Here is a 24,495-nt window from a genome sequence, read left to right on the forward strand (position 1 = left end):
CAAAATTAAGGATAATTTTATGCTTCAATATCTCGCGGAAAAGAGATTTCCCCATAGCGTAAGATATTACGCAGTACTCGTTCCCTCTTCTAGAGAGAACCGAGGTTACGTCAGTAACCGAGTACGTTTCCCAGCAGACATAGGACTGAACCTCTTAAAGGAGGTTTAGATGTTGAAGTTTGTTTGAAAAAAATAGTTTGGTTTGGTCACCATTGTGGAGGTCAGTGTTTGCTTTAGTTGGGCTCTTTGGCCTTGACTGATGTTAGTTTTTTCTCTGAGATGAGAAGTATGTAGTATGAGTAGTATGAGATCATTTAACATTTTAACCAGAGTACCTGTAGTTTTTAATATAAATAAATAAACTGTACATAATAAGTCTTAAAGCTCTTCATCACGACAAACACAAACCTCAAGAATCAGCGTGTGAATCTCAATAATGGTGACATGCTTCATGCTGCAATGCATTCTGGGTGCATCATACAAAACTCATCAGTGGCTCCCAGAATGCACTGCGGCATGAGATTTGAGGTTGTAAAGTCTTCTTTGTATAGGAACAGTAGTACACTTTAAAAAGAAATATTAATCCATTTTGTTTATACAATAATAATTCCCCATAAGGCTGTGTGGTAGCCTAGAAATCTAGACGCACCCTAACAGCAGCAAAAATTATTTTGCAGCCAGGGCAGTCTAGCAACTCTTCATTGACTTTCAAGCTGCAAAAACCTAAATTGGGTCAGGCCAATCACGTTGTGTATAGAGTAGGCGGGGCGGGCTTAACATAATGACGACAGAGTTGCGACGGTCCCTGCTAACGTTACTTGAAAACAAAGAATGACGCCGGCTGTCTTTCAAATCGGCTTTGTCCGCGACTCTGGAGGACTTGGAGTTAAAGGAGAACTCCGGTCAATTTTAACATTGAGCTAATTTTTTTGTAAATTTGGAGAGCTGTCAATACAGAGAACAACGACAAAAATCGGTGTTGCCTACACTGTGTTATCCTCTTTTTAAAATTTGCACCCTGTTGACTTCAACGGGGCAAGTTTTAAACCTGCTTTTAGCCTCTTAACATCCTTGATGTGTCATTACAAGTGCCCAGCCATGTGAGTGATTCCTTTAGAGTGAACGCGGTGAATCTGACTGCAGTGATGTGAAAGATACGGATAAAAATGATGTTTATTCAGCCAGCGCAAATACCTGTATTTTCTTCCTGTTTTCGGGCGAAGTCCGAAATAGTCAAATGTCGAGTTCACTCGCGTGATAACCTATGCGCGTAAACTCGATAATCGACTACTTTGGACTTCAACCGAAAAACAGGATGTAAATACAGGTATTTGCGCTGGCTTAAATAACATCATTTTTATACATATCTTTCACATCTACAGCAGTCAGATTCACCCGCGGTCACTCTAAAGGAATCACTCACATGGCTGGGCACTTGTAATGACACATCAAGGATGTTAAGAGGCTAAAAGCAGGTTTAAAACTTGCCCCGTTGAAGTCAACAGGGTGCAAATTTTAAAAAGAGGATAACACGGTGTAGGCAACACCGATTTTTGTCATTGTTCTCTATATTGACAGCTCTCCAAATTTACAAAAAACTGAGCTCAATGTTAAAATTGACCGGAGTTCTCCTTTAAGTTTTTCTTTGAGAAAAGAGCAAAGAACGGCACTTAAGTCATTATTAAAAAAAGGAAGATGTGTTCGTAGTTTTGCCGGCCAGATTCAAAAGTTGAATCTATCAACTAACGTTAGCTCCGCTTTTGGGGAAAATGCTCTGGTTGGTTGAAGCGCTGTCCTATTGCGTGCAGAGGGAATTTGAAAGACAGCCGTTTATCCCGCCCCTCGGACTAAGCCGTGTCTATGGTGAGTTGCCAGACCCAACATCTTGATGTAGCCTAGGTCTGGCTTGCCAGGCTAGCTGTGTGGAGGATCATGAAACAGAACATACAACACACAACAACTTGGTGACATACAGTTCCACTGCCTCACTGCCACAAAAGTTTCTTCATGTGATTTAAGAGGAAAAGGAAGCCAAAAATCTACCCACTTGTTCCTTTAATTATGTGCAGTTCTAGTTTTAAAGGTCTTTTGGTCTCTGAAAAAAGGACAAGATGCATGTTTGTGCACGAATTGCTGTTTCATCAGAAACAATGATGTTCAGAGATTGTGGGTGGAACATTATACTGAATTATGTGGTTGGAAATGTCTGTTAATAAACATATCTACACAGAAAAAACTCCACTGTTAAATAATATCTCCTGGGAGTTTATATGGCTCCACGCTCAAGAGTGTTAAAATGCAAGTGTTAAATGATCACTGAATCAGTGTTAAAGTTAATGAGATAATTAAGTGATTAATTGAGTGATGATTGAGCGTTATTGAAGACACCTGATGTTAACAAGCAGAATCACAGAAGGAGAAAATCAAAAATGTAAGTCACCATTATGGTGTTTGCTTTAGTTTGGCTACTATAGCTGAGTTATAACAATCAGCTAAACAAAGAGAATAGGAGATCTGGGGCCTGTTTCAGAAAGGAGGTTAAGTGAAAACTCTGAGTATGTTAACCCTGAAACAAGGGAAACTCTGGGTTTTCCATTTCAGAAAGGAAGGTATGTCAAACACGTTTCTGAAAGAGAGGTGACTTATACTCAGAGTTAGTTAGTCACATCCCGCCGTTTCGGACTATTTTAACAATGCATGCGGTGATGTGGTTTCTCCAGTGCATGGATATTCATGTGTCGCTTCAGGTTAGCTTTAATAGAGAAACTCTTTCCGCATTGATCACACGTGTGCGGCTTCTCTCCAGTGTGGATCCTCTCATGTGTTTTCAGAGATGATGATCGATTGAATCTCTTGTCACAGTGTGAACACTTGTAAGGTTTTTCTCCAGTGTGGATCATCTCATGTGATTTCAGATCTGCTGATCGACTTAATCTCTTGTCACAGTGTGAACACTTGTAAGGTTTTTCTCCAGTGTGGATCATCTCATGTTTTTTCATACCCGTTAAGTGTTTGAATCTCTTGTCACAGTGTGAACACTTGTAAGGTTTTTCTCCAGTGTGGATCATCTCATGTTTTTTCATACCCGTTAAGTGTTTGAATCTCTTGTCACAGTGTGAACACTTGTAAGGTTTTTCTCCACTGTGGATCATCTCATGTGATCTCAGATTTGATGATTGACTGAATCTCTTGTCACAGTGTGAACACTTGTAAGGTTTTTCTCCAGTGTGAATTCTCTCGTGTTGTTTTAAACAGTTTGCTGTAATAAAAGTCTTCTCACACTCAAAGCACATGTACTCTCTCACTCCAGTGTGAATTTTCTCATGTGTATGTAAATTGTGCAGCTGTGAAAAACTCTTTCCACACACAGAACATGAATGCGGCTTCTCCTTCGTATGAACTGTCAGGTGTTTCCTCAGGGCTGATGACCTAAGAAATGTTTTGCCACATTGATCACATGTGAACGGCTTCTCTCCGGTGTGGATCCTCATGTGAACATTAAGATTTTGTTTGTTTGTGAAACTCTTCCCGCATTGATCGCATGTGAATGGCCTCTCTCTGGTGTGGACCATCATGTGAAGATTAAGGTGTGATAATTGACTGAAACTCTTCCCACATTTATCACATGAGAACGGCTTCTCTCCGGTGTGGATCCTCATGTGACTCTTAAGATTACTTTCGCATAAGAATCTCTTTCCACAGTGATCACATGTGAACGGCTTCTCTCCGGTGTGGATCCTCATGTGACGCTCAAGACTTTGTTTGGTTGTGAAACTCTTCCCACATTGATCACATGTGAACGGCTTCTCACCGGTGTGGATCCTCATGTGTTGCTCAAGACCATCTTTGCGTGCGAAACTGTTTCCACACTGAGTGCAGGTGAAAGATTTCTTGGCTCTTCTTTTCTTTGAAAATGTCTTTTTAGTCTTTGAGCGACTCAGAGGTTTTTCTCCAAGTTTGACATGATGTTCCTCCTTCACTTCACCCAGTTCTTCACTCTCCTCCTTCACTTCACTCAGTTCTTCACTCTCCTCCTTCACTTCCATCAGGCCTGACAGAAAAAGAAAAAAATTATTACATTTAATTTTCAGTACATCAAAATAATTCAAAGAGAGAAATATAATGTGAAAGGACATGAAAGTGAGCCCTGATGTAATAGTAGAAAGTAGACAACTGCTATAAAATATTATGATAATTTGATGCCTTTTTATAAATGATATGTCCTTGAAACTTTCCATGAATGAGGTAAATTTATCTTACAATTATTATTTTTAAAACATTATAGGCAGAATCCCTTGTTTCTTTAGCAAAAACTATTACTTGATCAATGACACAATTATCAAACATGATATTAAAGGGCACGTAGTGTGTAACATAGATCTAAGTGAACAAAAACATCCTGCAAAGTTTTATATATGAAATAGTCAGGGGGCCAAAACTGATATTAAAACTTTGTCGGACACTTTTTGGTACAAGTATACAACCTATCCAGTATTAATATTTAACCCCTCAACATGTGTTCTAGCCAGGTTGTCAGCTTAGAAAATGTTTTTTTGTCCATTTTAACACTATATTCTTAAAAGTGGTAAAAGCGGATTTTTTTCCCAAAGTGCTTCCATTTTCTTCCATGTTACCTATTGTAATTTTGGGCAAATGTGCAATATAATCCAATTTATGTGCAAGCATGATCATTAAAAAATAATAATCAATAAATACCACAAGAGTATCACACCACAAGGGGCACTGTTGTGTCAGCACAGCTGCAGATTGAGGCAGCAGATCCAGAGAAGATGATCACAGCAGATGTCAACAGTACAGTGTGAACAAAACTTTATAAAGGAGTGAATCACACAATCACACAACAGATTAACTTGATCTATTTGTCTACACAAACATTTACCTCAAGATTCTACCATTCTACAATTAAATGTTGCCAGAAACAGGTAAGCTAAACTGTTTTCCAACTAGCTATACATTTACCAGACATACACTCACCTAAAGGATTATTAGGAACACCATACTAATACTGTGTTTGACACCCTTTCGCCTTCAGAACTGCCTTAATTCTACGTGGCATTGATTCAACAAGGTGCTGAAAGCATTCTTTAGAAATGTTGGCCCATATTGATAGGATAGCATCTTGCAGTTGATGGAGATTTGTGGGATGCACATCCAGGGCACGAAGCTCCCGTTCCACCACATCCCAAAGATGCTCTATTGGGTTGAGATCTGGTGACTGTGGGGGCCATTTTAGTACAGTGAACTCATTGTCATGTTCAAGAAACCAATTTGAAATGATTCGAGCTTTGTGACATGGTGCATTATCCTGCTGGAAGTAGCCATCAGAGGATGGGTACATGGTGGTCATAAAGGGATGGACATGGTCAGAAACAATGCTCAGGTAGGCCGTGGCATTTAAATGATGCCCAATTGGCACTAAGGGGCCTAAAGTGTGCCAAGAAAACATCCCCCACACCATTACACCACCACCACCAGCCTGCACAGTGGTAACAAGGCATGATGGATCCATGTTCTCATTCTGTTTACGCCAAATTCTGACTCTACCATCTGAATGTCTCAACAGAAATCGAGACTCATCAGACCAGGCAACATTTTTCCAGTCTTCAACTGTCCAATTTTGGTGAGCTCGTGCAAATTGTAGCCTCTTTTTCCTATTTGTAGTGGAGATGAGTGGTACCCAGGGGTAGAGGTCTGCGCGGGACTGTTTTTTAAGTCCCGCTCCCGCCCGCTCCCGCCCGCTCCCGCTGGGGTTATATCCCGCACCCACCCGTTCCCGCTATATATACACTATTTGTTCACCCGCTGTCTGCTTAGAATAATTTTCTTCCCGACCCGACCATCCCGCTTAATATAGATCTCCCAGAATTTCACATGTACATTTTCACAGAGAAAATAAAAATGTAGTCTGCACAAACATTTTTTATTATTATTTTATTCGCCTTGTCAATATACAAAATTTAACATTTTGCTGCAGACAGTAGGGGAAAAAATGTCGCAGCGAAAAAAAAAAGTGTAGGCTATTATTTTTATTCGTATTATCAAAATTCGTAACATTTTGCTGTCAACACAGGAAAAGTGTCAGAGAAAGAAAGAAAATATGACATGTCATTAAGCAAAATATGTAGGCCTTAACCGAACAATATGTAGGCCTTAACCTTCTCATCCCTGAGAAGAATGTGCTGACGTACGTCTCTCCAACAAAATATATAAATTCAACAATAACTAAAAAAAATATTAACAACTCAAAATTGTAGGCAAAATATGTAGGCCTTCCATCGCGAAATTAAATCACTTTTTAACCAAACAATTTAAGAAAAGAATATGCCGACATCGATTTCAACGTCTCCCCTACAAACGAAATAAATTCAACAATAACTAATAATAAATTAACAACTCAAAATTGTAGGCCATCCATCGCGAAATTAAACCACTTTAAAACAATTTAACATCCCTGGGAATGTGCCGACATCGGTTTCAAGTCTCTCCTACAAACAAAACATAAATTAAATTCAACAATAACTAATAATAAATTAACATCTCAAAATTGTAGGCAATATGAAATGAACGAAAGCCGTTTACTTACTTGGAAAAATCAGCTTTTTCCAGACTATTTTAAATATCCATGCAAGAAAAGAATGTCATTGACAAATGATCCAGCAAATACAATCAATGAGAAAGAACCGTTACTGGTCCGTGCGTGCAGCGCGTGCATAACGGTCCTGAGTAGCTACAGGGCAGACTGTAGCCTATACCGGGTGGTCGTTAAGATTAAGATTAGGTAAAGCGAAGATATGCTGTTCTGAAAGAACGTCGGCGTCGGGAACGTGATATTGAATGACCGACCGCTCCCGTTCAAATTACACCAGAGTTACCGACCGCTACCGTTTTTTAGTCGGAAATTTAATCCCGCGGCGCAAAATATCTGGTCGGGTCCCGCGGGACAGCCGCGGGAATGCAGACCTCTACCCAGGGGGGTCTTCTGCTGTTGTAGCCCATCCGCCTCAAGGTTGTGCGTGTTGTGGCTTCACAAATGCTTTCCTGCATACCTCGGTTGTAATGAGTGGTTATTTCAGTCAAAGTTGCTCTTCTATCAGCTTGAATCAGTCGGCCCATTCTCCTCTGACCTCTAGCATCAACAAGGCATTTTCGCCCACAGGACTGCCGCATACTGGATGTTTTTCCCTTTTCACACCATTCTTTGTAAACCCTAGAAATGGTTGTGCGTGAAAATCCCAGTAACTGAGCAGATTGTGAAATACTCAGACCGGCCCGTCTGGCACCAACAACCATGCCACACTCAAAATTGCTTAAATCACCTTTCTTTCCCATTCTGACATTCAATTTGGAGTTCAGGAGATTGTCTTGACCAGGACCACACCCCTAAATGCATTGAAGCAACTGCCATGTGATTGGTTGATTAGATAATTGCATTAATGAGAAATTGAACAGGTGTTCCTAATAATCCTTTGGGTGAGTGTATAGCTAGGCTAATTTACTTTCATAATTACTAGCTTACTTACTAATAGGTAAATTAAGTTTTGTGCAGATGTGTAATGGAAAATTATGTTTTTAATTTATTTGCTGCACAGCAGCCTATTTTACAGTCTTCTATAGCTAAAAGTGTTAATAAGTTTATCAGGTAGGTAATTATAGGCTGATAGGTAATCAGCTTATGTCAGAGGACATTGTAGTGATCCACTCAGAAACCAATCAGACAAGTGTAGTGAAAAATGTCTTTGCCTTCAGATGAGATAACATGGATCCAGAGGGAGCAGTAAGCCTAGCGTCCAAAGAAAAAAAATAGGAAGAGATATTGATTGGGAAAAATGTTTCATTTGTCAAGACAAATATGGAAAATACAGCCAAGATAAAGCCCTTTGATTGAAGTGATTTTTCAGGAAGTGGTGTCTTTGTACTCTTTCTAGAGATTATTGTAGTATAATATTGTGCAATATTTTTGCAATATAATAGACACACACCATTATTTGCATTGCGCTTAGCTTGACCTTGCTTATTCAGTCCATTCAGTCTCAAAGGGATGAGACTGACAACCTGAGAGCCAACCTCTGCCAACCTGAGAGCCACTGCTTTGATGGGGAAAAACATACCTTTGCCATATACGACTATTACATAGTTATTACTACTAACTAGTTACTAACCCCTAACCCTAAAGAAGTGAGAGAGCAGTTTTGTTAGGATGGAATTAATAACTATAGTGATATGTGAATTAAATATAATTTGTGTTACAACCTGGTACACTAATTAAGTCAAATAGCACTAGACCATCATCTACAGTTCTAAATTTCCGCCTTGACATTAATATATTATAACTTGTGCAGCATTGCACTGTCTCTCCCTACAAGCTTTAAACTTGGCTTGACTCATTCCCATAGATATGGGTACTGATTGATAGAGGTTTTGGGATACTAGGTTATGTTTCCAAGCTGATATTCACTTTGAAAACTGGTTCTCTTTAGGCGGAGATTGTTTTTTTCATGTTCTAGTTCTGTTGTCTCTTACACTGTACAATATATATTCATTCTGACACTTCAGCAGACATCCCATGAGTGTTGGCTTTCATTTGATACCATTTTTATGAATATGGTCTTTGTGGTTGTGTAGATATTCAACATTTACTGTTGGCATGTCGTGTTGAGCAGGAAACCAAAAAATTAGCCTGAAATTGCTTGTACAAGTCACAAAAAAAAAAAATTCAGCTTGACAACCACCCTAGTATCTTACCTATGGGTGTCTTCTAACTAAAAAAATAGGGTGACAGCTTGTACCAAAAAATGTCCGCAAAAGTCTTAACGGAAGCCCTTTTCAGAATTGGCCCCCTGACTAAAAGTTCACCGTAAAAAAAGTTATTGTCTCTCAAAAGTAGGAGTCGACTCTGAATCAATTTTATGAATCGTTTTTCCAATGAGTCATTTTCCTCTTCGCTGTGACGTCAAAACGAAAAATTATCAAATTGGCCGCGCCCACTCATTGCGCACGCACACAGACACCAGGGAAAACTTGAAAACATCATGTCGACAACAAAACGCTGTGTTCTGAAGTGCAAATCAAAAGTGACCTTTTTTCCCTGCCCAGGGACGAGCATGTGAAGAATCAGTGGCTAGAGTTTATATTTACAACTATACCACACAAGTATAGCCAGAGCCTTGTGCTGTGTTCGAGTCATTTTAATGACGATTGCTTTACAAACCTAAATGCTTTCAAGTGTGGATTCGCGAGCCGGTTGCTACTGAAGGAAGGTTCAGTACCAAGTTTATTTGGATCAGCTTCCTCCTCCGAATCACAACCTGTAAGTATTATTAATAATTGTTGCTTAATGTGTTCTGTAGCATGCATGCAAGCTGAAGTATGTGTGTGTGTTGTGTAAGTTACGCTCAGCGCAGCTTCTAAGTCTCCAATGTCATTTTTTTTTGAATATGTGAAATGGTTGTCCTTGTTATTGGAGTTGTCATAAAGAATAGAGCACTACCTTGTAGTACTGCAGTGCTTTAATATCAATATGTTTATGCATTGGGCTAATGCAAACAATAACTGGGTTCAGATGGGTCATCTGACCAATCACCGCAGATTAGCGTCAAGCAAAGGAGGGGTTTAGAAAAATGAGTCGTTGAACGAATCATTTGGGAGTCGGTGAGCAAATCAGGTACAAATAAATGCATATTATAAGACAACAAAAGTGTTTCTTTTGTCAGTGCATACATGTAAACTGTTGTTGGGGACTCCCAAAACAATATTAGGAAAATTTTAAATGCCATAATAGGTGCCTTTTAACATTAAAATATACAATACTGCCATTTTTGACACCATCTTTGAGATTGATATTTTTTTTACTAAAACGTTTTAATTATTAATGGCTGTTCACACTAGACTTTTCCTTGCACTGACTTCCATTCATGCGCATGTGAAAGTGGGACACCAGAAACACAAGCTCAAGAGTATTACCCTGAGAGAAATAACACAAACGTTTAGCATTCAAGTGGAGTGGATTGTTTATTTTTACATTTTAAATTATAATTATTTGTTATATGTTGAACTTGTGTTTGTAAAAAAGCTGCCGCAGAATGTGACGTCATTTCACGGCCAATGCAGTGTCTGTAGAAACTTCACAAGCTCAAAGTGTAGAGTGGCCATAACTTTAACTGGCTTTAAATTAAAGGGCACCTATTATGCCCCTTTTTACAAGATGTAATATTGGTCTTGGGTGTCCCCAGAATGTATTTGTGAAGTTTCAGCACAAAATTCCCCACAGTTAATTTATTATAACCATTTGAAAATGTCATTTTTGGGGCCTGTTTTAAAAAGAGCTGTTTTTGGTCTATACCACCTTAAATGTAAATGAGCTGCATATCCCCGCCCTGCTGCTGGACCCAGATGATGAAGAGACTCCGGCACAGAATAAACACGAATGAGAATGGACTAAACGTCTCGGAAAGGTTATTTGATACATTTATGTACTTATAGAGTTTTAATCGCGTCCCCTTTGCAATTATGGATGTGCAACACACACACACACACACACACACACACACAAACAAATTGTGATAACTTTCGCGCAATTTTTTGAAACTAACTTATACACACGCTTATGTGGCAAATATGAGAAGATGGCTAACGTTACAGAACCAGAAAACAAATGCTGCAGGGAGATACCGGTAGACGTTTATACTGTCTATGGAGATAGAGGTATTCATTTTACATTTTTTATTGCTGCAAAAAATAATGTACGTGACATAAAACTGTCTGACGTTGTTTGTTGAGACATCCTATGACGACGACAATAAATAGCTTTAGACGCATTTGTTATTGAACTGGCTGACATGACATCGATTGAAATGACTATTTGCTCAAAAATGATAAAATACACTTACTTCTTCTGGAGGTGACGTTGGATCGCGAACAGTAGGCAACGATCCACACTTGAGGATTAACTTTGACCCTCGTTCACTAAACAGTCAGTCAGAAAATGATTCTTGTATTTAGGAAGTTTAAATGGTGCCTTTTCTTCATAAATAAAATCCATCCGCTGCGTTTTCAGTGGCTCTGATGTCAGTGAAGACTAGTATGTCCATTCTTACATCCCACAACAGAACACCTACACTTCTTAGGAGACATTACCGGCTGTCGTTGAAACAATGGCGATGGTGTGCAGAACAGATCACCGAGGGCGGGGTCTATGCCAAAACCAGGTGTCAATCAAACCACGTCGGTGGGGCTTAGCTCAATTCTACGTCACAGTGAGGGAAATCTAGAACAGCTCGTTCTGAGACAGTGCTTGTGATTTATTGAGATAGTAAAAAAACTACTGGGTGGATTTTTATCATTCTAGGGTGGTTTTGCTCACACACTGCCAACACACATTTATGTTCAAACACCATGTAAAAGTGAATTTTGCATAATAGGTGCCCTTTAACTATTTGTATTATCTTTATCTGTGCCCTACATGTTTCACTCAACCCTGTTACTACTGACATGATTTTCCTCCTTTGTGGGTCGCACAAAGTCACTTAGCTGCAGCTAAATTTACGTTACGATGAGTGAAACAAAACCAGTCCGATTAATGACCAAACGACTCTTAAGCACTAGCGGCGCCAGGATTTTGATTGTAGGTGGGCCTCCAGAAAGCTGGATGTGCCAGTTGAAATAAGCCAAAAAACAAAACAAAAATTAATAAAAACGGGTTCCCCTTCATCTCCGTTTCAGCGCTTTTCTGGGCACTGAGGACAGCGACTCAGTAGCCTACCTGAATTTAATGCGTAATTAGCATAGGTTTAAAAAAAACAACTTAAACAGGATTTTTTGTTGTTGCTTTTTTAAATACAATTACAATTCCATTTAATTTATTGTTTAATAAAATTATAGGCCAATTCTTTTTAGTTTATTAACAGCAACAACAGCTACAGCTGCAAAGATTAAGTTGACCATTGACAATCGCCATCTCCGTAGTGAATGCGCCTATAGAGAGAAATGCACATCATGGATTACATAATCAGAGAGTAGCCTTTTTCTTTTCGTTTTCGTATGTCTTTTTCGTTAAGTTAGGATGATATGCGCTCCAGTTCACGAGCAATGCAAGTGGCCTCCATGATTATATTGTCATCTGCTATATTTGCTTCTTTATTAAATACAGGCAATTGGTTGATTAAAAAAATATATTAAAATGAAGATACAATTTATACAAAACGAAATTCACTTAAAAAAAAGTTTTTTTACAAAACAAAACTTAAGTGGTCAAAATCATGTCTGACCCACTCTATGTCTCTCGATATATTGCGCATCCTATCTTACTCGTGCGGTTCACTTTTCATAATCAACATGGATGAAAAAATAACATAATATTTTAACAAATATGAAACTAAGTGAGATTATTTAATGGCTACAACACATATAGTAGGCCTACAGACACTCTATTTGTACAAATTGCTGCACATTCATTTTATTCTGAATTTTGCACACATAAGTTGAAAAACATTTGTTTGTGCATGCATAGTAAAATATATCTGCAACATTTATCAAGTTCACTGATAATTATGCGTGCATTTATTAATTATTATCTTAATGAGTAATGTAAGGACGAAGCATGTGAACTGCGTTGTTTGTTTAGAATGGAATGGATCACAAATAGATCCGAATGAAGAAACGTACAAAACCATAGTAGAAAATGCGTGGGCCTGGACTTAAAACGCCCACCCGGACCCAATGGTAGCGCCGCGGCTGCTCTTAAGTGACGATTCTTTTAAGGAATTTTTTTTTTTTTTTAGTGCTGGGCAACCATTACAATTTTTAATCATGATTAATCGCATGATTTTCTAGCGATTAATCGCGATTAATCGCATTATTACGCGCAAAATTTAAGAATTAATTCTAAAGTAGTGTATTGCACACTTTTGATCTAAATGTACTGCTATATACACAAAAGTGCAATAACATGTGGTTTGCAAAAACTTTAAACAAATAGCCTAATGTGCTTTTTACCAGCAGTATTCCCTTTACACAGTAGCAATAAAATATTTCTTGTAAATCTCAACTTAAACAATAATGTAATCAAATCAAATATCAAACCAAAGCTATTTGCCACTGCCAGGGCATTACCTTTTATCTAGCTTGTTAAACAAGTTACCATCAGAGTCCTGTTTTCTTGGGGTTTTTTTGTGTCAAATTCGCGTCTACCGCGTCTAGTTGGCCGCTTGAACATTTTGAATCCATTCGCGTGTCCAGAGCGAAATTGATGCGCGTACAAAGCAAAAGTTTGAAGCGAACTGGACGCGCGAATTCACGTCCACCGCGCCGCGCTAAACGCCTTATTCGCGCCGCAGGACCTCCAGACGCGCATAAACGTGCCTTTGCATTGACTTAACATTGAAATCACTCGCGCCAGACGCTCTATTCGAGTTTGGTGTGAACGCACCATAGAGTGAGGTGAAGTGGTCGAGCACAAGGTGCAGTACCAAGCGGGTGCGTTCCCGTGAAACTGTTGCGGTTGTGCGCACACTCCCGCCCGCTGCCGAAGTTGAATTGTCTTGAACTTTTTGTACACGAGGCGCAGCACAAATCATTGGAAGAGAGACTGATCCTCGCTGTTTGTGAGTTTCCAGAATCTAAATAGTTATCAGGACATCAACAGGAGGGAATTCACATGGCAGAGCATCCCCGCTAAACTAAACGCAGGCCTATCAGGTAAAGTTATGTAAAATTTTAATTCAAGTTAAAAAGGCTGCAGCTGCGCACTGAAGCCGTTGCCATGCGGTTACTATCCATAGAGCGCTTGCCGTTCACTCGCGGAGCGCTGTCTCCCTTTCTGTTCACCTGAGAGAACCTGCCGAAGCCTCCCTCCACTGCTGGTTTGGGAGGGTTATTTGCTGGCTGACCAACATCCCACCCCTCCTGTGACCCATGGGTTGACTGTAGGCCTATGTGTATTCAGAGCCGGTGAGCAACGGACTTTCAAAATAATAATAAAAAAAAAAACTGAGTTAACGTGCAATAAAAACGGGTCGCCCGCGGGCCATAGGGTGTTTTGAAGGGTTAACTTTATGAAAGACAAAAAAAAAAAAAAAAATTTTTTACAAGTCGCATATCTATGGAAAGCTGAGATTCTTGTGATTCTAACGATATAAGCCATTTTAGGATACAATAAACACAGCGGGTACAATCTGTGTCTTTGTCAGACCACCAACAGCCAAATAAACAAACAGGAAGTGGAAGACACTTGCCTAAAAAGCCTTCTGTTCGTCCACTGATCCATTACATTGCAACAACAATGGTTTAGTTACACTGTAAAGGCTCCATACAATCAATTCAGCTAAGTATTTAGTCCATAACACATTTATATATCAATAAACATCCACTTACTGTGAATAGTAGCATTCCAAGTTAGCCGACAGAGCTCTCACAACTATCGAACATACTATGGTAAATCTTCAAATTACATGTCAATAATACAGCTATTTTGACTTCAAAATGGCCGCTGACCCCTGAACTTTTGAGTGACAGCGGATTTCAGCGAATCACGGAGTTTAAGGGGGGTTTTTCCTCCAGCTTGAGCCAGTCACCACGCATTAGGGACACGGTCCATCCTTCGCTTTGACGGACATTTGGCTACTCCAATTGGAGCAATGTTAGAAAATGATTGACATCTCTGATAGCCAATGATCTCCTGAAGACATTGATATGCAGGTTTAGTGGGAGGGATCCAAACAGGGTCAGCAATGACGGTGCGCAAAGTTTGTTGTGGATCCGTGCGCCCGTGCGCAAAACTGCGTACGCTGTAGCAAATGACATATGACTTTGGAGGAAGGCTTTTTTGATGGGAAATCGTCTCTTTCGACAAGTAAGTGTTTTATTATACTATATAACATATTTTACGTGTTTTTCTGAGTATCTTATGTTTGTGTTTCACTGTTTTGAGATGGCCAATGCTAACTGGTGATGGCTAAGCTCGTCCTCAAGCGTATGTGTGCATTGAGCGCTCATGTTACTGTTGTGTTGTACATTTATCAGTTTGTTTATGTCCCTGTGTGTCTTTATCCACGGGATACATGCCCTGGTATGCTGGTTTGTGTTTGTCCGTGTGTGTTTGGTGCTTTTAGCGCTCTTGTTATTGTTATGAGGTGTGCGTGTATCGTTGTTTATGTCCCTGTGTGTCTTTATCCACGGGTTTGTGTGTCTTTATCCACGGGTTTGTGTGTGTCCGTGTTTGTTTGTGTGTGTTTGGTGCTTTTAGCGCTCTTGTTATTGTTATGAGGTGTGCGTGTATCGTTTATGTCCCTGTTTGTCTTTATCCACGGGTTTGTTTGTGTGTGTGTGTGTGTGTGTGTGTGTGTGTGTGTATAAAATAGTACACAATACATAAAAGATGTAAATTATTTGTTTTTTTGCTTTTTTTATATCACAGAAAAACATCTGACATTGAACTGGATGAAGAATGGGAGTCAGCAGAAAGCCATATGATGGACATCAAGAGAGGAAACCCTATCCTTCACCTTCCTAGAGAGGTTCAATAACCAAAGAAAAACCTAATCATAAATTTGTTAATAGTTTGATATATATGTAGTGTATAAAATACTAATATTAAACAATATTTTAATACCATAACACTTGTTTTGTATTGTTATTTGCACAAATTTCAGTTTCAAGAATGGCAAAAAAACAATATAATGTGTTTATGCTTCAGTTACTATGTGTCAACAATTATTTACAGTGAATCTGAATAAGGAATAGAATAGCTCTAAGTGTAACCTTTCATTAGAGCCCAAAATTATGCCTGTACAGTAAAGCATTCAAGAATAGCAGCATGTTATGAGTCTGTGGTTACAAAGTGTCATTTGGAGTCTCCAAGTGGCCTTTTTTTGGGGAGCGCCTAGACATAAACTTAGATAAACCTGTGTAAAACACTCATTAGCTTAGGTATTGTTATCAACATTTAAATTGGGCTTGGTAAGGCTTCATGCTATGATCCCACTGTGTTTTCCAGCTAATACCTCCCAGCTATAGTTATCTGCAGGCATCTTTTTACAAAAAAAAAGTTAGGCGGAAATTTTTTTCCTCTTTTTTAGTGTGTTCAAAGTTCTATTACTCAATAACAGTGAGACTTACAGTGATTCTGACTGTTTGGGAACAAACCTCAAAGTGTCCCCTTTCAAAAGAGACCAATACCATGCATATACTCCAAATGGTTCAAGAACAGCCTGCAATTTAATTTGGGTAGGCCTTTTTTAGGCGTTTTTGGCAGAATTTGCAGGATTGCTAACAGGTTAATAAATGCGTTACCGCGATAATAACGCGTTAACTTGCCCAGCCCTAATTTTTTTTTAAAACACACACACATACATAGCCTACATAAGAATCAGAAATCTGAATCAACATAGCATTCATTGAATGACTCGCTGAATAAAATCGTCTGATTCATTTGAGTTGAACTGATCACGTGTCTCTAGGCCTACATCAGTACAAATACAGCATTCAATGGCCACGCACTCCGCGTAGCTTAAAAAAATGGAAAAGTTTTTAAAACTAAAGGCATCACAGACCTGTGAAAAGCCACGAAGAAAGTATGACCAGTCCTACCTTGATCTTGGTTTTATTGCCCGCGGAGGTCCGGACGGTGAGGAAGTCCCTCAATGTCTTTTATGCTTAGAAAGGTTGGTGCTAGCATGAAACCCTCAAAACTTAAACGGCACCTCACAACAAAACACTCTGCATACGCCAACAAGGGGCGATCGTATTTTCTTCTAAAAAAAGAAGAGTATCTTCGTCAGCAAAAACTGATTAAAGGTACAGCCAGCATCCCTGAAAAAGCAATGTGAGCCTCATTTTTAGCTGCATACAGAATCGCAAAATCCAAAAGGCCACACACCATAGGACAGGAGCTTCTGCTGCCAGCCTGCATAGACATCGTTGAGGAAATGCTGGGTAAAGAAGCTGCAGGAAAGATCGCTAAAGTTCCACTTTCTGATAACACAGTACAACGACGTATTGAGGAAATGTCCTCTGATTTACGCGAACAGACAAGTGACAAAATCCGGAGTAGTGTTGCATTTGCTCTACAACTGGACGAAAGCACAGATGTAGCAAAATGTGCACAGTTACTGGCTTATGTCAGGTACGTTGACTCCACTGACATCGTTGAGGACTTCTTATTTTGTGAAAAACTGAAAGAACGAACGACAGGGGCAGATATTTTTGACTGCTTAAATGGATTCATAACGTCTGAGGGCTTCCAGTGGGAAAACTGTGTGGGCCTCTGCACGGACGGTGCGGCTGCAATGACAGGCAAGAAAAGTGGTCTTGTTGCTCGAGTAAGGGAGCTGGCCCCATTAGCTACTTTTACCCACTGTTTTTTACATCGAGAAGCCCTTGCCAGTAAGAAACTGCACCCGGAGTTAAACGATGTGTTGCAGACTGCCATCAAAATAGTAAATGCTATCAAGGCCGGGGCACTCTCCTCACGACTTTTTACATCGTTATGCACTGAAATGGGCTCAGAACATCAGCACCTCCTACTTCACGCCAAGGTCAGGTGGCTATCACGGGGTAAGGTGTTAACTCGTCTGCTTGAGCTGCGAGAAGAGGTCTCACAGTTTTTAGCAAATGTTAATTCTCCTCTTGCTGTACATCTGTCAGATGAAGAATGGTGCATGAAGCTTGCTTATCTGTCGGACATATTCACTCATATAAATGTACTGAATGAAAGCATGCAAGGTCCATCATCATCCATCCTGACCTATATGGACAAGATCACAGCTTTCACCAGCAAGCTGAAATTGTGGAGATCCCGAGTGGAAAAAGGAGTGTGGGACATGTTTCCATCACTGTGCGAGGTGTGCGCCAATGACGGTGAACGCATCCGAGACACTGTACATTCTCACCTTGGCGCACTCACTCAGAAATTCCACGAGTATTTTCCTGATATTAGAGGTAAGATACATATTTTTGGTTCTATTATTATTATTATTATTTTATACATGTTAAACACTCTTAACAGTTGACTTCATTGGAATAGTAATTTTATCTTTTTCTATCAAATCAATCATCTGTATATGACAGAATGGGACTGGATACGGGATCCTTTTTGTAGTGAGGCAAGAGAGCACTGTGTCCTAACAGGAAGAGCAGAGGAGGAGCTGATAGATGTGGCTTCAGACAGGAGCCTTCAACTGCTTTTCAGAGAGTCAAAGAGTCTTGGACAGTTCTGGGTGTTTGTTTCCAAGGAATACCCCACATTAGGAGCTGCTGCACTCAAAGTTTTGGTACCCTTTTCTACCACTTACCTATGTGAGAGTGGATTTTCTGCTCTGACTGCAATGAAAACAAAATACAGATCACAGCTACAACCATCACAAGACATGCGTGTCAGTCTGTCGAAAATAATTCCTAGATTCGATGTGTTGTGTTCAAAGAAGCAGGCACACCCTTCACACTAATACATTTCACTTGCTTACTCTTTAACTTGAAGTAGTTATTAAACACAATATTTCAGTTCTTGAGATTTGTACATGTTTTTGTTAATCAGTAGTACTCAGCTATTCCTCTCATAACCTTAACATAACCATTCGGCTGCTGTTTTGACATCTGAGTGGTTATAACTTTCTGTATTTCTTTCAAGCCTTTTGGTATTGCAATCAATTATATATTTCATTCATATGAAAATAAATTAAATTAATAGGAAAATAAAAACTGTTCTCTACTACTAAATGAAGATGCGTTTTTCCCCTTATTTCCATTTAAACATTTTATGGTGGGTCTTGAGATTGATTATACTTGTCTAGGTGGGTCCTAAGAATGAAAAAGTTTGAGATCCCCTAGTTTAAACAACCATGATGAATTGTTCTCTTTTAAACTGTTTAATTTTAAAACTCTGATCTCAAGTCTTTGTGTATAAATTGGTGCTGTCAAACGATTAAAATATTTAATTGCGATTAATCGCATTAATGTCATAGTTAACTCGCGATTAATCGCAATTAATCGCACATTTTTATCTATTCTAAATGTCTCTTGATTTCTTTTTGTCCCATTATTTTTTCTAATTTTAATGCTCTTATCAACATGGAAAAGTGGATTGGCTTGCTTTGTGCAAATGTTTTTTTGACAACATTGGCATATAAACAACATCGGCATATACTGTAGTGTTCAATTTCACACTAACATTCTCACTTGGAGCAAATAATCTCTCACACAATGTAACACTGTCCATCAATAAAAGGGTGAAAGAAATACTGACGAGGTCCTGATATTGAAAAGGGGGTGGAGAATTCGCATCAGCTATGTGTGTGCTTGGCCATCCAGTGATGTTTCAGACTGGACGTGCTGCGATGGTAGCTCAGTTCACACCGACAAAACACAAAGATTACTTTGGTCTTGTCAATTGAACCATTTGGCCACTTTTTTAAAATTAAACTTTCCATTCAGAATCTTATTGGCATCCATTTCGTCGTCTCGCGCTCATCATTCATCCACTCAAAACAACGTTAAAGGGGGCGCACTCTGGACGAGAAGCGAAGCGCAGCGCCTCGTGTTTAAAATTCGAACACATTATTCTCTATGTGTGTACACCAGTGATGGAGTACTCGAGTCCTGGACATTGTTCTACAGCATTGTTAATGTTAATTTTAACATTTAGCCTACTAATAGCCTACATTATTGAAATCAAAAGTTTTTATTTATATTTATTTATATTGTATTTATTTATTTATTATTTATATTTGTCAACACAGTGGTGTCATTTTTGTTTAATGTAGACCCTCTTTTATAATTATATCAGCTCTTTAAAGGTGCCAGAGTAGAGAAATGTAGGCAGTCTTGAAATATAACACAGACCTTGATGACTCGACTCGGACTCGAACACTGGGGAATCGAGACTCGACTCGGACTCGAACTCAGGTAATGGTGACTCGACTCGGACTCGACTCGGTCTCTTCATTGGTGACTCGGACTTGGACTCGGACTCGAACACGGGGACTCGAGACTTGACTCGGACTCGACAGTTGGTGACTCGACTACAACACTGGTGTACACACACCGGCAGCGCCATTCTGCGTTTTTATTGCTGGCCATAAATTGAGAGTGCGCAGTCTGATGTGCGATACAAGTTGTCCTGGATGCGGCTTCTCGTCCACTCTTTGGCCGGCTCGCAAGCCCAAACAAGTGTGTGCGGCGCCGGCATGCCTGTTGTTTTGTTTCCGGTCTAGCTAGATCCAGTGTGGTGTTGTAGTCTTACTAACGTTACTAATTGTTGCAAAATAATGTAAAAAAAAAAAAAAAAAAACTACAAAGTTTGCCAGGCAATAATTGCGCAATAAAAAAATGTACGCCATTAAAATGGGTTTGCGTTAACACCTTTAATAACACGTTTAACTGACAGCCCTAGTATAAATTATGTGTTAGTATTCCCAAACTCTCTGACAGTGTGATCTATATATGGGATTGTTGTCATTTTATTTATATATATATATATATATATATATATATATATATATATATATAAAACGACCAAAATTTCTAATGTAGGCGCTTTGCGCGTGGCAATCGCGCTCATAATGTAAGAGACGCCGGCGCGACCACAACATTGCCCAACATCAAATGGCAAATGTAATGCAAGCCGAACGAAACTGCTCGTTATTGTGTGGTTGAAGGACCGTTTATCAGTTTGGACCAAAGCAGCGCGAGCCGATCTTGATCAAGCGACACTGTTACTACACAGCAGAGGTGGGAGTAAGTCACACATGTGCAAGTCACAAGCAAGTCTCAAGTCTTAACCTTCGAGTCTCAAGCAAGTCCAAGTCAATTTTGTGAAAAGCAAGTCAAGTCAAGTCACTGCTTTATGTCAAGCAAGTGAAGTCAAGACTTAGCTTGGGTCACAAGTCACTGGCAAGTCATACAAACGTTTGATGATTTCACTGAATTTATATATTAAAATTTAAAAAAAAAATGTTTTTTAAATATGCATTTCCACATACAGCTGAGTGGTTACTACAATAAAAATCTAAAAAATAAAAATAAATAAAATTAACTACATAGCCTAAAATGTAAATGTAACTGAAATTAGGCCAACATTAAAGCGTGAAAAAATAAATATGCCTCAAACATTGCAGAAGACCATTAAAAGGTATTAAACAATTCACAATTCAAGTATCATGGTTCCTATGCACCCAAATGGCATTCTTCAAACTGGCATCCCCTTTATATAAATTAAATATTTTTAATTAAGTTAAATCCACCAATAGGTGGCGCCAAATCACCATCTTAACCCTCTGAGGTCGGCAAACGCGCCGGCGCGTTTTGCTGGATTTTCTCCACATTGTAGCACTATAAACTTAAATTACTCCATCATTTATGGTCATACAGAAAAAAGAAATATAAAAAAAGAATCTGTGCAGATGACGTGCTTTTGTATATATCAAAGCCTGAAGTGTCCATTCCTCCTCTCTTGAATCTTTTAAATTCATTTAACAAATTATCAGGTTTCACAATAAATTGGGATAAAAGTGAATTAATGCCTTTAACTTCAGATATCTACAACTTTTTTTTAAACTCTATCCCATTTAAAATTGCTCACAATTCATTTAAACATTTGGGAATCACGATTACAAAGAGGGCAGATGCATTGCTCAAGGTGAATTGGCATATAAAAATGAATCAGCTAAAAGAAAATATAAAATTTTGGAGCACCTTACCTATGTCCATGGCAGGAAAGATCAACGCAATCAAAATGGTGACTCTCCCTCGATTTTTATATTTATTTACTTCCATTCCAATTCTGATACCCGTCAGTCTATTATTATTAGAGTCTATTATTATTTCATTTATATGGAATTATAAAGCTGTCAGAATATCCAAGAAACATCTATGTAAACCAAAAGCAAAAGGAGGATTTAGTCTTCCCGACTTTAGATGTTACTATTGGGCCGCTAATTTACAGTTCCTTTCCTGGTGGAGACAAACTCCAGAAAATATTGCGGAGATACCAGAATGGGTCTGGCTAGAAAGAACTTCATGTAGGAAGACATCTTTAGAAGCTTTATTAGTCCAGTAAAAGTTGAATCAAGGTCTTATAATGAAAATTTAATAATAAACAATTCCCTTAAAATATGGAAACGGATTAAATCTTTTTTGGATCTTCCACATATATATTTGGACAGCCCAATTTGTAAAAACCATGCCTTCACTCCAGGCTTACATGATAAAGTGTTCTCCAAATGGAAGCAAAAAGGTTTAATTGCCATAAGGGACTTGTATATTGACAATAAATTTGCTTCATTTTCTCAACTTAAAGTAAAATACGATCTGTTACCTACAGATTTTTTCCGATATTTACAAATCAGGGATTTTACAAGGAAACATTTTATAGGTTTTGTAAACATATCAATACACCAAATTCTTGAAAATGTAAGTAATCGTAGTCCAAGGGAACAAGGTGCTGTTTCTTTTTTTTATGCTATATTACTAGATAGGGTAAACACAAACACTGATCATATTAAGCAAGAATGGGAGAAGGAACTTGCTATAGAATTGTCTAGTGATCCATGGGAGGGTTTTCTTAATAAAATTCATGAATGTTCTATTAATGCTAGACGTGCTGTGATCCAATTTAAAGTTGTCCACAGGCTTCATTATTCGAGGACCAAGTTGCATAAGATTTATTCAAACGTATCCTCTACATGTAACAAATGTAAAATCGCAGAGGGTACGTTGTCTCATGCTTTCTGGTCATGTCAGAAAATTTGGCCTTTTTGGCAGCATATATATGAATTTCTCTCAGAAGCATATACAATTGATTTGGTACCTGAGCCAAAAGTGTGCATCTTTGGAGATACTTCAAGTATAGGAAATAAATATGTATCTCAGGCTGTTTCATTATGCATGATCTTAGCAAAAAAAGCAATTTTACAGAAGTGGAAATCTGAGTCGGTACCCATATTTGAGACTTGGCTTAGAGACTTGAGTAATGTGTTACCCCTCGAAGAGCTGAGATATAAATTAGTAAATAGACCCAAGACATTTGTAAAGATATGGAACCCAATAAAATCTTTACTTAATCTTAATTCTTAGCTTCATATGGGCTTTATGGTCAAGGAACGTGTGCGCTCTACGTGCTTCGACTAGTCTTAGATAATACGTTCAGCAAGGAACTATAGTGCTTCCGACAATCAGTTGAATAAAATTGGTTACCGTCCTTTCTTTTATGTTTATTTATTTTTGTTCTGGTTAGTGTTAAAGTTACAGGGAACAAGATTCATCTTTAGAGTTTGAATTTAGGTGTCATTTGCAATTTCTCCCATTCACATATATATATATATATATATATATATATATTAGGGCTGGGGGAATTAACGCGTTAATCTTTGCGATTAATTTGAAATGTTTAACGCGTTAAAAAAAAATAACGCAATTGACGCAGCACTTTTTTTTTGCCTCGTTTTAATGATTTCCTGTTGCGTCTGCTATTAAAAAGGCCGAAATATGCCGTCCCGCCCCTCCATGTTCGGCGGGCAGGTTTCATTCTCGGGCAGCTTTCATGAGCGGGTCTTTTCCGCTCGGTATGTGCGTCGCGCTCTGTGCTCCGCGCGCGTGTGTGTGTGTGTGTCGGCTCGCTCTGTCGTTAATGGCCCAGCAGCGGCGCGCTCTCCGTTCCGTGTGTGTGTATGTATGTGTGTGTGTGTCGGCGGCTCTGTCGTTAACGGCCCAAAGGCTTCAATCATGTACTAAGCACTGGAAAAGTAAAGTCCACCCAAGTAACGTGAAATTTCTCTGTTGACTTCTGTTTGCTGAGCTGGTAGTCATGCTGGGCAACAATGGTAAAATGACCTGCTCTGATCACATGCTCTGGTAATAATAGCTTTGTAGGACTATATTTTGTTTTAATAATTAATAAAATAATAATAATAATCTGTTAAATTGATTATGTTGATTGATTATTGAAAAAGAATAATATATTGATATATTGATGTTTAATATTTTAATATAGGGCTATTTTCTGTTCCCTTTTTTTCCTGTGTTGTTTAATTAGGTGATTCTAAGTTTAAATATTGATGATTACAAGCTTGGGGGAAGCGCAATTAATTGCAATTAATTACAGAAATTGTGCAATTAATTAGTTGATTTTTTTTAATCGATTCCCAGCCCTAATATATATATATGCGAGGTATCTGAGGTTACTGAATGTATGTAATATGTGATGCCATTCAGGTATATTTAAGTATTAATGTGTTGGAGTAGGTAATGTATGTGGGGTGTGTAAATGTAGGTTATGCTCACTGATGTATAATTATGTAAGTATATACATTTTATTTAATATATGTGTGTATATTTGTACAATTATGTATAAGCATGTATATAGAAGTACTTTGTATTAAAGTAACTTTATTCATTCATTTTTGTTTATTTCACTTTTCCTCATGCCTATATGTTCATATATTTACTATAATTGAGCAGTCTGTCACATTGTAGGACTTGTACCTATAG

General features: G+C 38.6%; 1 protein-coding gene and 1 long non-coding RNA gene across 2 annotated transcripts in view; one reads left to right on the forward strand and one right to left on the reverse strand.

The window, feature by feature from the left end:
- Positions 1-1,606: 1,606 nt before the first annotated feature.
- Positions 1,607-24,495, reverse strand: part of LOC311094365 (uncharacterized protein) — a 337,913-nt gene continuing 315,024 nt past the window's right edge. The window contains exons 1-2 of the mRNA XM_084132302.1: positions 14,389-14,562; positions 1,607-4,051 (exon numbers count right to left, since the gene is read on the reverse strand). Coding sequence (XP_083988428.1) covers positions 2,688-4,046 — 1,359 coding nt within the window. The 5' untranslated portion in view covers positions 4,047-4,051; positions 14,389-14,562 and the 3' untranslated portion in view covers positions 1,607-2,687. Of the gene's footprint in view, positions 4,052-14,388 lie in introns of the transcript that reaches the window.
- On the forward strand, positions 14,742-15,630 carry LOC311094283. Its single transcript, XR_014608625.1, has 2 exons — positions 14,742-14,866; positions 15,431-15,630. It is a non-coding gene; the product is annotated as an uncharacterized lncRNA (long non-coding RNA).

Source organism: Abramis brama, assembly GCF_963993115.1.
Source record: "Abramis brama genome assembly, chromosome: 1".
NCBI classification, from domain to species: domain Eukaryota; kingdom Metazoa; phylum Chordata; class Actinopteri; order Cypriniformes; family Leuciscidae; genus Abramis; species Abramis brama.